The sequence below is a fragment of the Echiichthys vipera genome (genome assembly GCF_963691815.1).
Source record: "Echiichthys vipera genome assembly, chromosome: X".
In the NCBI taxonomy this organism is placed as follows: Eukaryota; Metazoa; Chordata; class Actinopteri; order Perciformes; family Trachinidae; genus Echiichthys; species Echiichthys vipera.
The window spans coordinates 35259212-35274757 of record NC_139825.1 but is presented as its reverse complement, the minus strand read 5'-3'; the positions used below and the strand labels follow the sequence as shown (position 1 = coordinate 35274757).

Sequence of the window (15546 nt, the reverse complement as noted above, 5' to 3'; positions counted from 1 at the left end):
CAACCTTGTGTACGTCTGCAGCAGCAATGCAATGTTTCAATTATGCATCTGTTCCTCAGTGGCTGACATTTCGTTCAACCTCTTACCCCCACCAATTCACAAAGGAAGTGCCCTGCCTGTTATCCTCACCTAAGTCCTTAATTTGACTATTTAACCATGTCTGTAGTCATTTGCCTTAACTCTATACCTACTATGTATACTATCTGCATTGACTGAAGATTCAAGAGGGCTTTATTGTCACCATCTGTAACAACAAAATTACAGGTGCAAAGTCTAGGGCTACAGCTAACAATGGCTGCCTGCAACTAATGTTTTCCAATATCAAATAATTTGCCAATTATGATCTTAGTTAAAAAATAAATATTAATTTGGTCTGTAGAATGCCAGAAAATAGTGAATCCCAATAACAATTTCCTAAAGCTCAATGTAATTGCTTGTTTAGTCCAAGTAGTAGTCTAAAACCCATATTTTTTTGGTTTAGAAGAGAATAACTGGGTTTGGTTCCATCGCCCAAAAAAGAGATACTGCGTGGTATCAGCTTAACTCTACTCGACTCTACTCAACGCTACTCTGTTTTGACGTCAGGCACGTCGTTTTCCATTACAAATTAGTTCTTCATAATACCTCCTCAATGACGTTTTCTACGCAATACAAACACATACACAAGTCATGACTTTTTCAGTGGCCGGCAGTCTCTTGGTGTCACCTTTTAGTATTGGCTCAGATTGCTTGGAACCTCGACAGAGATGCTAAAATAGTACCAGGTACCGAGTTTTGGTCATGGAAAGGCAAAAAAGGAAAGTAGAGTTGAGGCGAGTTGAGCTGATACTATGCAGTGGAAAAGGGGCATTAGTAACTAAAACATGAGAATCTTTAGCATTTTTGCTTGAAAAGTGAACTAATTATCAAAATGGGTGCTAATAATTTTTCTTCTGATCGACTTATCAATTAATCGACTAATCATTTCAGCTTAAGCTAAGACAACAAATGTAAAAATACCAAAGAAAGCCAATACAAAAGAGAACAGTGGTAAGAACAGTACCAGTAAAGATAAGAATATCAAGAGTCAATAATAAAATATATATATATGAAAAAAACAAATATGTAAGTGGACTTGCACACTATCACATCCAGTTATAAAGTTAACAAATGTTACTACCAGTCAACTTCGACTATCTCTGGCCTTGTAATGCCAGAGGCATCCTCTGAAATCCACAAAGGCTGCAGAGGAGTGTAAGCCTGATGCAGTGCAGCGAACCGACAGGTGAAAAAGATAAACAGATGCGAGACAAGTCTCTGGGGTGTTGAGTTCATTTGTTACCTAGCGAGGACAGACATATTCCTGTCAGACAGCGCCAGATGTGAGGTCATTCTAGTTACGGAGAGAAAATCTTGGGTTAAGGACAAATATTCTCACTTCACACAAGAGACAGCCATGGGGTTTTATTTCCCTTGTGGTCTCCAACAATAAACGTTCATTCCACACTTAGCTCTGAGAAGCTAGAAAGCTTTTTTAATAAAAAATGAAGCTTATTCATCATTGTTTGTCTCTTGTTCATTTTGCTTTATAATTGCATCCCACAATCATTTTGATGATGGATTCAGTCATTTTAATGTTCATCTATAATTGTTTTAGTGATCATGTTTAATAGGTTGCTTGCAATATATATCATTTATTAATTAGCTAATTTGTAGCAGTTGTTAATTCAAGTCTAGCTGTACAAATAACATAAATGAGTCAATGCAACGTAAAATCTCACTACAATACTGGGATTAACTAATTCATTTTTACTCTAATTCCTGATTGTGGTCATTATTTATTCTTAGTATTGTCAGATATTCCTAACAACCAGGGACATTAACTATGGTTCTGATTAGGGAAGAGATTCCGAAATCACAAAAGATGCATCTATTTTCAGTGTTTTCGTGGTTGTCGTCCAGACTACCACTTCTCTCTTGCTGTAATATATATGCCTGACTGTGGAGGACAGACAGCAGACAGGTTCATGGAAGGAGGATATGGGAAGGTACTTGAAACACACTGGCTCCTTACCAGAACAACTGGCATCTCTCCTCTGCAGATGGACACACAGGTGGGCTCACAGGTGGGGAAGGAAGAGGGTAAGTGCTCTGCTGCCAGTTTTGTGTCCTCCTCGGTGTGTGTGCATGTGTGTGTGTGTGTGTGTCTGTGTGTGTGTGTACACACATAACATCTGGACCATGGACCACTGACATGTCAGTGAGAGAATTTATCAATGAAGCTACACTGCACCCTTCTGGTCATCTGCAGCACCACATGGCCAAACACCCACAGATTTAATGTCTTTGCTTAGTTTTCAATGTATGTAAAAGCTTTTTCACAAATAACCCATGAATTTTTATTTTATTATGTTGTTATTATTTACCTTATTGTATTTTATTTTGGCACTCTGTATCGTAGTTTAATGTTTAATGTAGCCTACAACAACAGATAAATATGCATGTCAATCAATAAATTCATAAAATAGTGAAAACAGTAAAGCATGTGCCTCAACACATTGAACTAAGCACAGATATAATTCATCAAGCCCCTATTGTTTTGGCATAACATGGTCCTTTATCCCCCCCCATCTCTTGTTCAACCCTCCTCCTAGAAATCTAGTTCCCCTTAAGCCTGTGAATGTTCTCATTTGTCCAGTTCATCGTTATCCCCAAAGCAATTTCAGTCAAAAGCAACTGGACTTGGTTATTTGTGAGACAGTCCCAGCCTGGTCAGTTGTGAACATGAACAGATGAAGCCTCTTGGATGAGAGGTGAAACATCTTCCTAGACAAATAACCAAGTCCAGTTGCTTTTGACTGAAATTGACTTTAAGGACTTGTTCCCCTTAAAGCTCCAACATAAATGACTTGTCCACCCTATGAAAAGATGGGCAGAACTAAACAATATGATTGCAGAAAGCAACCCCGACAAATAATATTGATCCCTGCAACACACAGACAGCTAATCAATGAATGTATGTCCTCCCTGCATAGGCTGCAAGTCAAGATCAATTCTGTAGAAAGATGAGGCATTGGAAAATAAAGTGAAGTAGTTTTGAAGCATATCCCACTGTTTGAAAATGGAATAAATTCCCCAAACATATGGAAGATCAACAACACAGCAGATGTAAGAAATGGTCCTGTCGGCTGTTTGAACTCAGACAGAACAATCATGCTTACAGCTGTAATTCTAATAAATATTGTTGCTATTATCTCCTACTGAACTTTATCTTTCTTTATTCTTCTGATTGTTTCATATCACTTTCTGTCTGGCCTTCACATCATGAACCACCAGATGATTTATTGATCTGAACACAGTCTCCAAATAACCTGCACAATAGTTTCATTACCTTGTCATTATAGCCCTGTGATGAGCCGGGCATCAAAACTTTGAAAAGTCCCTCAAGGGTGTCTCTTTCGATATTGAATTGATAGGCACATCAGTTTTCATGTATTGCAGAGGTCAAAGGGTGTTAATGGCTCACACGTGGCTTACTGACCAGAATTTCCTTTCCATGTGTCTTTTGCTCTTTTATTTTATGTGTAGGTGTGTTTAAATAAGTTTTTTTAAAAATGGCCATATATTGATTATTCTAAGATAATTTACAATCAGTCATCTGGAAGTGGTAGTCATGGTAAGAAATGCAGAAATTGTGCTTTATGTACCATGTTATGTTTACCCTTAAGGGAGATTATGCTCATATTCAGGTTCACATTTGTATTTTGGGTTGCTAATATGTTTACATGCTTGAATGTTCAAAAAACACATTACACATAGAATAGTTGTGACATCACAGCCATACAGAAGTCCTGAAGGCTCGTTTAAAGACAGTTTCTGAATATGAGTTGAGTGCATTTCTCTGTGGATTGTTTTGATACTTTCACAGTATTTATATACCACCTAGAGCTGATTTATGATTAAAAAAAGACATGAAAATCTCTTTTTTATAACATGGGAAATTTAAAATAAACATTATTATGTGTTCCATGCAAATTCAGCAAAGACAGCGTAACAAAAAAGATTGATAACAGACAAAAGTCAAACTTTTTTTTCATTTATTACATTCATACAAAATTACTTCAAATATGCACTCTTGCGTAAATTAGTGCAATGTTCAGTTACAATAAATCTAGGCAGACAGCACACACTGGGTCAAAAGAGCCACAAGCAAAGAGACATTCATTCCAAGATATACAGCCTCTTAGTCTAGTCATAAAGCAAGACAGTCTGAGACAGAAATAGCTTCAGGGGTCGGCTAGGCCAGATGCTGAGTGAGAACTACTATAAATAGGTGGTGTTGTTATGAAGAAGCTATGTCAAAAGGCACAAACAAATCCCACTGAGGTCAACCTGTAAGCCAAGCAGACAGCGTTAACCAAAAATAAAGTATTGCTAAAGGAGAACATTGCACAATAAGATATACTATAATAATAGTAATTTTCATTAGTTCACAATAAGACAATTCTTTTTTTATTGCAGCGTTCAAAGCTCATCAGAATCCACCTCAACAAATGTGTTTAAGAGCTGACATGGGAACCACAGGAAGAAATTTTCACCTTAGAATTAAAGGATCTTCAGAAGCCTTTGTTTGTACAGCTTTGCCATGCTACCAATAGTATTCTTTATTGGTTTTAATTTGAAGTCACTTGCTGCTTTACCCCGAGTTTGCAGTTACATAATGGAAATTGTACTTTTGTGGCCTTCGTGGTACACTAATGCACATTAAGGATTAACTCAACCCATAACGGGTTGAATTTACAATACTATTACAGAATAAATGTACAATAATATGTAACAACATAAAAATAATAAACGTAGAGCACAACAAAAAACACATAGTATGTGGCAGTAAATATTAGCACATGGTACTTAGACATATCACTGCAGTTACAAAATATTCACATTAACTGAACACAAGGTGACAAAATACACTGTACCATTTAATTTAATACATACATGATGTTAAATTTCCACACTGCAAGTAAGTAAAAAGTAACTAGTCTATTATCACTTAGGTTATTGGGTTCAATGTTTTATACATAGTATGACTAGCTGTTTAGCTACATTCTGAGTCAACAAAGCACAATAAAGACAAAGACACAACCAGACACTTCAAAACACACTGCAGCCAGAAAACGCTGTTACCTGAGGAGGAGCATAAAATATTTATTGCCTAATAAAAGGCATCTTCTTCTGGACTAAGAGTAGTTACATGACACCGTGTTTCCCAAAATGAGAGCACATACAGTTTTTAATGATTAAACTTCAAGCATTCATCCTGATTAGTGAAGCATAAAACCTGAGTTCCTGAGAAGAATCTTGCAGCAGAAGAATCATTAGTGTGTAAGGAAAGTAGGATAACCCAGTCGAACTGCATTTTTTTTATCAATATAAAAGGTTTTATGTAGCCTTGGCTTAAATTTAACTTCAACTTTATGGCATATACATTCTAACTTAATTCACAGTTTGCATAGTCCCTTTTTGACATTTTTTTCATAAGTGACTTGCACAGGTTTTATAGTGAGACTGTGTAACTTGATGTAATGTGCTGGCGTTTCACTGCTACGGCCTTACTCCACTTTTTACTTAGATGGTAACCCAAGATTTGCAAATATCTTGTGAGATGGTGAAGGTTAGGAATTGACCTTGAATGGTTAAGGTTAGGTTATTGAGGTTATGCATTGACCTTGAGTACTTAAGGTTAAGATAGGTTGTTGGGTTTGCAAAAGGTTTGCATATTTAGGATTACCATCTAGACACAACCATCTTTCTTGGTCTGAAATGACCAGTAGCTTATGGTGGCTAATGTTAGCAAACTTTAAATCAATATTGCTTTGTAACTGACACTGTTGAGTCAGTTTGTTGGCTTGTGTGGCTCTTCTCTACTTGCACTACTATTATATTACATTTATCATGAGCCCATAATTTACGTTTACAGTAGCTGCCAGTCGTCAAAATGAACACAGTCTCTCTTTAAACCACATTAAACCACAGTACATGCAACAAAAAAAGAAAACAATTATAATACATGTATTTATTTAAATTAAATCTTAAAAAATTAAGGTGAGGTTTTGAGCATGTTTGAACGAACTGATTACATCACATGATGCAACGAAGTGTTATAACTATAAAAGTCAAGCATAAAAGCTTAATTTGTGAAGACTGTCTTGCAATCAAATTGCAGCAAATTAAGTCTCTTCAGCTATTAATTTCTTTCTTGCTACACCCAAACAAAGTAAGCAATTTCGTCCAGGTCTACAGGATAGTCAGTGAGATGCAGTGGCTCCTTGATATCAAATCTCTCCCCCTTGTAGCTCCTCCAACGGCCAGCAGGGAGGTAGATGTCACGCTCTTGTTTTCCAGGTTCTAAAACTGGGGCTACCATGAGGTCATCCCCAATCAGGAACTGGGAGTCGATTTTATAGGCTGTCTCATCACCTGTGGCTATCCACCACAGGGGTCGTATGATTGGGTCCCCGGTGTCCAGCACCTCGCCAGCCAGCTCTAGGACCCGTGGGGCCACAATACTCTCATGGAGAGCCGTGTATTTCCGAGCAATTTCAACAACCTCGTTGTCGTATTCCCATGGCGGAATAGAAAACTGCATGGAGGGCATGAAAGCTGAAAGCTCCAGCCAGCGTATATAGAGTTCCCGATCGGGTAATACATGATTTCCATACGTGTGGTTCAAATAGGCATTTCCTCCGATCATGTCTGGTAGAATGAACTGATAGCCGAGAATGCTGATGGTGAGCACTGTGGGGATAATAGATTTGAGACCCAACTCATAGCCCCAAACAGAGTCTCTGTCAATTGGTCTGAAGAAGCAGGATATGTTCTGGGACTGATAGCCACTGCGCAGCTCAGCTCTATCATTGTAGGGAATAGCCATTTCTGTGTAACGTCTTGTGAAAAAGCTTGGGTCTCTAATGGGAGTTCTGGTACTAAATTTCCATGGTAAGTAGTTTGTCTCCCCTGCATCAAATTTAAAAGATGTCACCCCATACCTGGAGCGCAGTGAACGTAGCTGGGAGGAAAACCAATCACGGGCTTCTGGATTTGTGAAGTCCAAAATGCCACCAATGCCATTCCACCAGCGCACCAAGGCTGGCAGCCGTCCTGTAGGCTCCCGGACAAACATCCCCCTCTCTACGCAAGTATGGAAGTTTTCTGAGTCGTAGTTAACAAAAGGGTGAATCCAGAGTGACACCAAAAATCCTTCTGATTTCAGCTTTTGGAACATGGCCGAGGCATTGGGGAACTTTGTTTGATCAAACTCAAATTCTCCGTAGCGTTTGGTGTAGCGATCATCTACTTCCAGGTGACTACAGTTAAACTTATGCTTGTGGATGTTTGCAGCATATGTCAAGACTTTCTCTTGGTCAATGTCAGTTTTATGTAGTGCCCAGGTCGACCATATGGGATGGCGAAACATGGCTTTGGCAGGCACTTTGTTTGGTTTGTTGAAGTATCTGCGAACCATGTATTTGTGTATGGATGTCACATCCAAGCCCACGCATACTCTGTAGCTAAGTTCAGCACATGGTGCCTCTCCTGGGTTTGGCTTGAAGGGGCTGTCATTGTAACGCGCCTGGAAGGACATGGTCTTCTCTGTATCATTCCAGCCCAGGTGGAAGGGCACTGAATTATTTATCTTGATGGCCGTAGCATTGGATGAAAGCCAATAACTCTCCAAAATACCACCAAACTCATTGCGGTTTGAGTAGATGTCACTAGTAACAAAGGGCTTGGGAGCCTGTTGGCCATTAATAGAAATAGGCCAGTGTTGAATTGCTGATACTGCACCACCATACCAGTGTGCAAAAGTGTATGTCATGGCATGCTCAACAGGAATGTCAGGAACTAGTTCCTCCCACCGCACACGGTAGCATTGTACTGTGTCCTTGGGTCGCACTGTCTCAATAAAGAAATTCAGTTTTCGATCAGTGGTGCTTCCGCAGCTCAGCATCTCCCCCTCTTTGGAGCATGAATCCAAATCAAGCGTACCAGACCTGCCAAAATTTAAATAAAATGACATTTACAATCAATATATGTCAACACACACATCACATTTATGTTATATAAGTAAAATGACTTGCATACATTTTAATTTTACATACATATTGTGTCTCAATATGCACCATTACACAAAAAGAAAAATTCAAAGACCATTGAAAAATACAAACCTGAAATCCATTCTGAAAACAATAGACCCTCCCTGGTTGCGGATAATGTAGCCATCTTTATTCAGATCCAGGAGCTGAGTCTTAAGCAGCTCAGCTTTGCGCAGAGAGGCTATGTAATAACACCATGCAGTCACTGCTGCAATTACCAGTACCAGGCCGATCACTCCAGCTCCGACTAAGGGTCGAGTGACCTTGCTGTGTTTCTGCTTGGGGATAACATCTGTTATTGTGCCTCCTGCTCCTCCTGGTACAACTTGATACATGACTTGTGCTGTTCAGTGGGCAAATCTGAGAGTTGCTGTTCGTAAATTCATAGAAATGTTTTCACTCTGAACCTGTCGATATGCCTGTTTGCCTGCCTGTCATGAGAGAGAGAGAGAGAGAGAGAGAGAGAGAGAGAGAGAGAGAGAGAGAGAGAGAGAGAGAGAGAGAGAGAGATAACATGCTTTGAGAACAGTGTCAAAGTCTGCATGAGACATTTGCTCTTCTCATATCAACTCTGGCTTATAGGGAAAATGTGTTCAAAATAAAAGAAAAATGCTATGTGAACGTAAAGCAATGGTTCAGAACATGCATCTAATTTTGCTTATGGGTTTGTGGTTAGTCAACAAAAACTATTAAAGACATCAAGGAAGAAAAGCCCCTGTCAGATCTCAGTCCATCTTGTTTCCTTGTCAGTTCAAAGCCTCCATTACATTTCCAGAATTGTCTTACATGCTCTGCATTGCTGCACAAAGTGATTCCACAGTACTTAGAGGTATTACACTGTCAGGATATAAACTTTAAAAATGTGTCTGAGATTTAACAAAACAAATCTACTGCCAATTACCCCTAAGAGGATAAAGTGGATGTTCCAAGTAGTAATTCTAACATATAAGTTCAACTGAAAGAAGACTCATTTGTATGTAAGGAAGTAGAGGAGCAGAAAAGGGGATTTTGGCCTTAAAGCTCTGCCAATGCTGGGAAGGAGAGGAAAGAATACTAAACTTTGTGCTCTATCAAACCAGACCAACCAAAAGGAGAAATAACGTGGTTAATTTAAGCCAAAAAAAACAGTTAGACATATATGTTCAATTCTATTGCACAGAGACAGTCTCTACCAGCAGGGGTTCAACAAAACTGTTATAGGTAAATAATTAACTGATGTTCATTATTGTGGCTTCATTTAATCAGAATAGATCAGATTACATAGATAGATAGATAGATGGATAGATAGATAGATAGATAGATAGATAGATAGATAGATAGATAGATGGATAGATAGATAGATAGATAGATAGATAGATAGATAGATAGATAGATAGATAGATAGATAGATAGATAGATAGATAGATAGATAGATAGATAGATAGTTAGATAGATAGATAGATAGATAGATAGATAGATAGATAGATTGATAGATAGATAGATAGATAGATAGATAGATAGATTGATAGATAGATAGATAGATAGATAGATAGATAGATAGATAGATAGATAGATAGATAGATAGATAGATAGATAGATAGATAGATAGATAGATAGATAGATAGATAGATAGATAGGATCAATAATGAAAAAAAAGTCTTGCCATAGAGGGCTAGACTGGGTATCCCCATCCCCTTCTGCTGGCGACTTGAATTTGCTCTGCACAAGGGTCTGGAAAAGAGCAGGTTTATTCCTCCTGTTTCCTGTCCCTTTTTGTCCAGGTCAAATCCCAAAGCTGGCTTTTTCACCTGGTGCGCTATTGGCTGGTTAAACCCAATGACGACAGAGAAGCGTCACAAGCAGTTTTGTGTTTACAATTTACATTCAACATGGTGGCCACCGAAGCGCTGGAACCGCTACCCGTTGGTGCAACTATTTCAGTGGCTAGTTTACTTTGAAAACTGAGCAGAAACTTGTCCTGGAGGAATTCCTCCAATGAAAGGATGTATTTGCTTTACTGCTGACTTGTCTTGGTAAAAGTTAAATCAACAAGTTAGCCCCATTGGTGGGCAAATAAACATCATCCGTATCATTGGTCTGATTGGTTGAAGGGATGTCCAATTGCTTGCATCCATTGGAACGCCTCTTCTGAAGAAGAAAAAGACAGCAGCCTTCCCAGACCAATGTGCAATCTAACATTGAACTTGGTCTGGCAATAGCCAGGCTAATGGAGTGCTGCAGGGAAGACGTATTTTTGTAGGCCAACCCTGAAGTTAGCATCACCCTGGTTTCCTCGACAAAAAGCCAATGGGATTTTGCCATTAGGTTTTGGATTGTTGCAGAAAATAAGCTCTGTGGCGAACATTTTTGAAGTATAAATGCAATTGCCAGAAGTAAAAAGCTAATGTTAGGCTATGAACAAAGTAAACTACCCACTATCATATGAAATTTTTGCTTGAAAAATGACGGAAATTATTAATTGATTATAAAAAATAGTTAAAGATTGATTTTCTGTTCACAAAAAATAAATCAACTTTTTTATTATTTTACAAGACACCTAATTAAAAATCCAACAGTAACCAGGTCAAAAGGGCATTAGAAATATAATAATTATAATACTTATAATCAAATGTATTGTACTACTTATGGAAATGATCATTTTCAAGTCCTTGAAAGGCGTTTTTATATTGTTTTTATAAAGTGTGTAAAATGTGTATTAATCTTTTAATTTAAATAAAAACTGGTTTACTCGTAATTGCAATGTAACTTGTCATGGAGAGAAGAAAAAAAGAATAGCACTCCAATTAACTATACGTTTTTTAATTACTAATTTCTCAAACTTTTTCATTTCTTTTGAAAAAGTGTGAAACGGCAGACTGGGGCATTTCTTTGTTGATAGTGTAGTCAGGGGTGAATTCATATCTGCCACTTCAGCCAATTCACTATCTTTTCTAACACATGGAGAAAAATAAACACAGAAGTGCTGATACAGTCGGAACTTTTTGAGAAAGGCTCACTGCCTCAAGCAAGCATGCGCGTAGAGAGTGTGTGCGTGTGTGTGTGTGTGTGTGTGTGTGTATCGTGTTGCAGTGCGCGGAATACAGTTATATCTCTACTAATAAACTTGAAAAGTACGCGGCAGAACTTTACAGAGCAACGAAACAGTTATCAACTGCTATCAAAATGACGATCTTCATTTTGGATGTGGCTGTTTTAGAGTTGAACTATCTGTCCATTGTGCACATTTTTTTTCATTAGGCATACAACGAGCAATACATACATACATACTGTACATACATAAAAACAATCGTTTATAAGGTAAAAGGCTAATCCTAGCCTACAATAAATTATAATAATATTATTAATAATTATTAACTAACGTACTCACAGCTTTTTACATACAGTAGGCTATAGTCCGATGTATAAAAAGCCGTTGTTGTGCGCGGTGGTGGGTGTTGCAAGTTAACGGAGGGAAAACTATCCGGAATCCATAAAGTGGAATATTATTATCGTTTATGTTCGTCCTGTTTTACTTTAAGCCTACGATTAGAAAATAGTTTTTGCCTACCGATCAGAAGCAGTCCCCTCAGCAACTCAAAGTACAACTTGTTTGCCACAGTTCACAGAAAAAGACCAAGACGCATCAAGGCATGTTGATGCGTATCCGCCTCGTCTACGCCCACCATAGCATGGGAAATGTAGTTCAGTAGATGGGAACAGAACTGTTAATTTCTATGTTTTATTTTTTAATTCTGCACAGATAACACTGCTTTACATGATTTGAGTCACACTAAAACGTCACATAAACACAGATTATTACAGCGAGAGGCAAGTATGCCAAAAACATGACTGAAAGAACTGCAATTAGAAAATTAGAAGAAGAATTAGAAGAAAATATACATTGCTAAATCTATGGGGACTTGAGGTCTTTAGTGCTTTACAATGTAGTTTTTTTCTACTAGACAAATCACCTATAATAATCACCATAATAACTCTGTAATACCTCAGAGTAAAGGTCATTGTTTGCAGTATGTTTAGCCCTCCAAACATGCAATAAGGAATTCCTATGTCAAATGTAGAAAATGATCCCTCTAATAATAGGATAAAACTTTAATGCTTTAGATAGATAGACATTAGGGCCACAGGGCCTTATTTAGTTGTATCACCCCCTTCCCTTATGGGAAGATCTTTGTTGCTGATTTAGAACTGAACTGTAAAAGTGGCCACGCTGTATGTAGGCGGATGATAGTGTTGAGACCGCCTGCAGTTCCATTATTCATTCTTACGCTTTGTCTCGCTGGCTTAATTAGAGGAGAATTAAACAATAGTGAAGTTAATAATCCCCTCAGCGGGTCCCCAGTCCCCACTTTTGAAGCCAGTGCTCTAATAGTCCTAACGGAGGCACTCAGACACAAACTCTGGGTGTATGATGTAGTGTCCAGTCTGGTAGGGCTTCACCACATGGAAGCAACTGTAGCACCCACTGTTGAGAGACCATCAGAGGAAAAATTAGACCTCAATGCTTCTTATTTATGGCACACTTAGACATGTTTTTTAATCAAATAAAGTTTAACATAGACCTATAATCCTGGCTGCTACCAGAACTAGACCTCCAGTATTGTGTCCGCAGAAAGTGGTGTGGAGGGTTACTGGTTTGGGGTCTTGTCCGAAGCTGAGCAGCGACATGTTGCCTGTGAAAAAGAGTTATGTAATTTTGTCAGAATCACTCAATAATCATCTATTTATCCAGTTTTTTTAGGGTTTAAAGGCCACATGGAGAGTTCAGAGTTCATTCTCACCTGAGCTGCTGTGCTGAGAGTAGATGAACATTCCTCTGATAATCCAGTCTAATGCAAAGAAAATCAATTAGGATCAATGTGCATTTAGAGTCATCTTCGGACTGTAGATTAAACTGATCGACTGCTACCTTGCTGGGTTCTTCAAAGCTGCGTGGAGCCTAGACCCAGTGCCAGAAGGAGGCTCATTCAGCTGTAGTTTCTGCAGTCCGTCAGCAGAGGGCAGAGCTTGCACTGTAGATGGGTTGACAGGGGGCATGTGGTTTGGTTTGTCCTTGGAGTTGAGGCAGATGTCTGGACAAGTTGTAACTGGACTGTGGAATGATAAATGTCTGACAGGGGGGAAGAGAGGACGACCAATATCCACAGGGGGTGAGGAGTGTGGTTGAGTGCAGCGTGACCTGTAGTTGGACTGGAGACTCCAGGGAAATAAAAAGTCCTGGAAATGCAAGGAAAAGGACACATGGGTAGAGATATAGAGATAAATTAGAAGATAAAGGGAAGAAGAACCTGGAGATATCACTATCCACTAAGTTGAACATTCCTCTGTTTATGTAGTACACAGCATATGTGCTTATTATCTTTGTTTCTTTATTCTAATTAAATAAATCTTGTTCCACATTATTCCTCTCTCTCAGTACTCAAAACTTTCCTTTCCTCTTTGTATTATAATACATTAAAAACATCAAGGTTTGTTTGTTTGTTCTTGGGACTGTTCTCTATTAGCTCTATTTACTCTGTTTCTGGATAGATAAATATACATATTATTCAAAAAGTACTGAATAATAGATGTTATACAGCTTTCACCAAGCACAGAGAAAAGTAAACAACAAGATTCCAATTAGAGTAAGATCGTTTGGTCTGGTTAAATGTAGATCAATAAAGAGAGTGGAGATAATAAGTTATCCGATAAGTCTTGTTTGACTTTAAATGCACAACCTGGAAATGTGTTCAATTAACTTGGTAACATTCTTTGCTAAATTCCATCGATTGAAGGACTACTATTTGCATTTTCTCAAGAGATTTCTTCAACATGTCATACACAATCATAAATAATGGTGAGACAGTCCAAGTGGCTGTGTGTCTTACCGGCCGGGGCTGGGGGTTGTTCCTGCGGTGGGCAGAGGTGGGTCGAAGTTGTTCTCGTGTCACTCTGCCAGGAGAGGCAAACTGCTCTTTGTACATAGTGATGTAGAGCTGGGGAGCCATCTTCACCTAATGTCCTACTTTTTTTCTACTGCTTCCCCTCCAGTCTGCCTGAAAGTCATGAGCATCCTTCTCCTCCCCGTCACCTGGTGGCTCCTCCCTTTCCCCTTGTATTGTGCATCTGTTAAACCTTTTAATTCTTTTTTTTCTGTAAAATTGCCTAATATGTGTGTGTGTGTGTGTGTGTGTGTGTGTGTGTGTGTGTGTGTGTGTGTGTGTGTGTGTGTGTGTGTGTGTGTGTGTGTGTGTGTGTGTGTGTGTGTGTGTGTGTGTGTGTGTGTGTGTGTGTGTTTGTGTGTGTGTGTGTGTGTGTGTTTTATGCTTTAAAATGGTTGCAGGGTTGTGCATGCCAACTACTGTACTTTTCTGGCATATTACTCTTGCTGTGTTTAACATATCACAACATATTATTTGTGCATGCACCAGTAATTATAATTCCTGCACGGATCCGCATTGACAAACAAATACATGGTAAGAACTTTTAGTTTAACTTGTAGCTATTGTGATGAATATATGTTGGAAGTGGAGACAGGTTAAGAGCCTCCTTGCTGAACCAGAACACCTCTTTGTGCTACCTGAGCACTCGGCCACTAATCCCCCCAAGCCCCAGGTCCCCTGCAGAGACACACATACCTTGGGTCACTATCCATGACCTACATCCCTCCCAGGGGCCCCTCATAAACTAGGCAGCACTGATCTCAAACACTAAAGGCTCAGCTCCCTGTAGCTGCCTCTTAAGTTAAAACAGAATGATCAGATCTGCAGAACCGGAACAAACCAGAGGAGAGATGGGATTTCTAAGAATCTCCCCCCACCACCACCACCATCACCACCACCACCCAGGGTCACCTCTATTCACTGTCAGCATGCCACATGAGCATCAATAATTCACCAAGCGCTGTAGGGTGCCTTTGTGTCTCCACTGCTCTCACTGAGTTATCTGTGACAGGAACTGGCTGTTCATCTCGCTGCAGTGGCTGGGCCTTGTTTGACAGCAGCGTTAAGCCCAGTCAAATCCATGTCAACAGATGCAGAGCAGAGGACATGGCGAAACATAGTAATGATGTGGCAGCAGGAACGTCCTTCACGGGGGGCTCAAATCAAATTCAATCTGTAGTTTGTGTTCGACTTCTCATTATACTTTGAAGACAAATCCCATAACAAATCCTTTATTATTTTTGTTCACTACATCTCCTCAAAACAATACCTTCCAGTCTGTTCATACAAGAAATGGTACATAGCACAATGGATTTATGAAAACAATATACATTTCTAAACAAATGGACACTTCATAAGTTGTGCATGTGATCAGTCTTAGAAGATTCAAGTTGCATTGCTTTCATGTTCTGCGCTGCCAGTGAAGCAGAAGTCCAACATGTGCAATGCAGACTTCAAAGCCCCTGTCGCAGACTCAGTATTCACAGTCTTAT

At 39.1% G+C, this 15546-nt stretch overlaps 1 protein-coding gene across 2 annotated transcripts; it reads right to left on the bottom strand.

Annotated features, from left to right (window-relative positions):
* Positions 1-4158: 4158 nt before the first annotated feature.
* On the bottom strand, positions 4159-11731 carry myorg (myogenesis regulating glycosidase). 2 transcript variants are annotated; one of them, XM_083939456.1, is made up of 3 exons: positions 11683-11731; positions 8208-8566; positions 4159-8033 (listed from the first exon to the last, which is right to left on the bottom strand). In XM_083939456.1, exons 2-3 carry the CDS (start codon positions 8468-8470, stop codon positions 6242-6244), a joined length of 2055 nt encoding a protein of 684 aa, XP_083795582.1. In that variant the 5' UTR covers positions 8471-8566; positions 11683-11731; the 3' UTR covers positions 4159-6241. The 2 variants fall into 2 exon arrangements, with proteins under 2 accessions (XP_083795582.1, XP_083795583.1); XM_083939457.1 differs by having other exon boundaries at positions 11503-11712.
* Positions 11732-15546: the final 3815 nt, after the last annotated feature.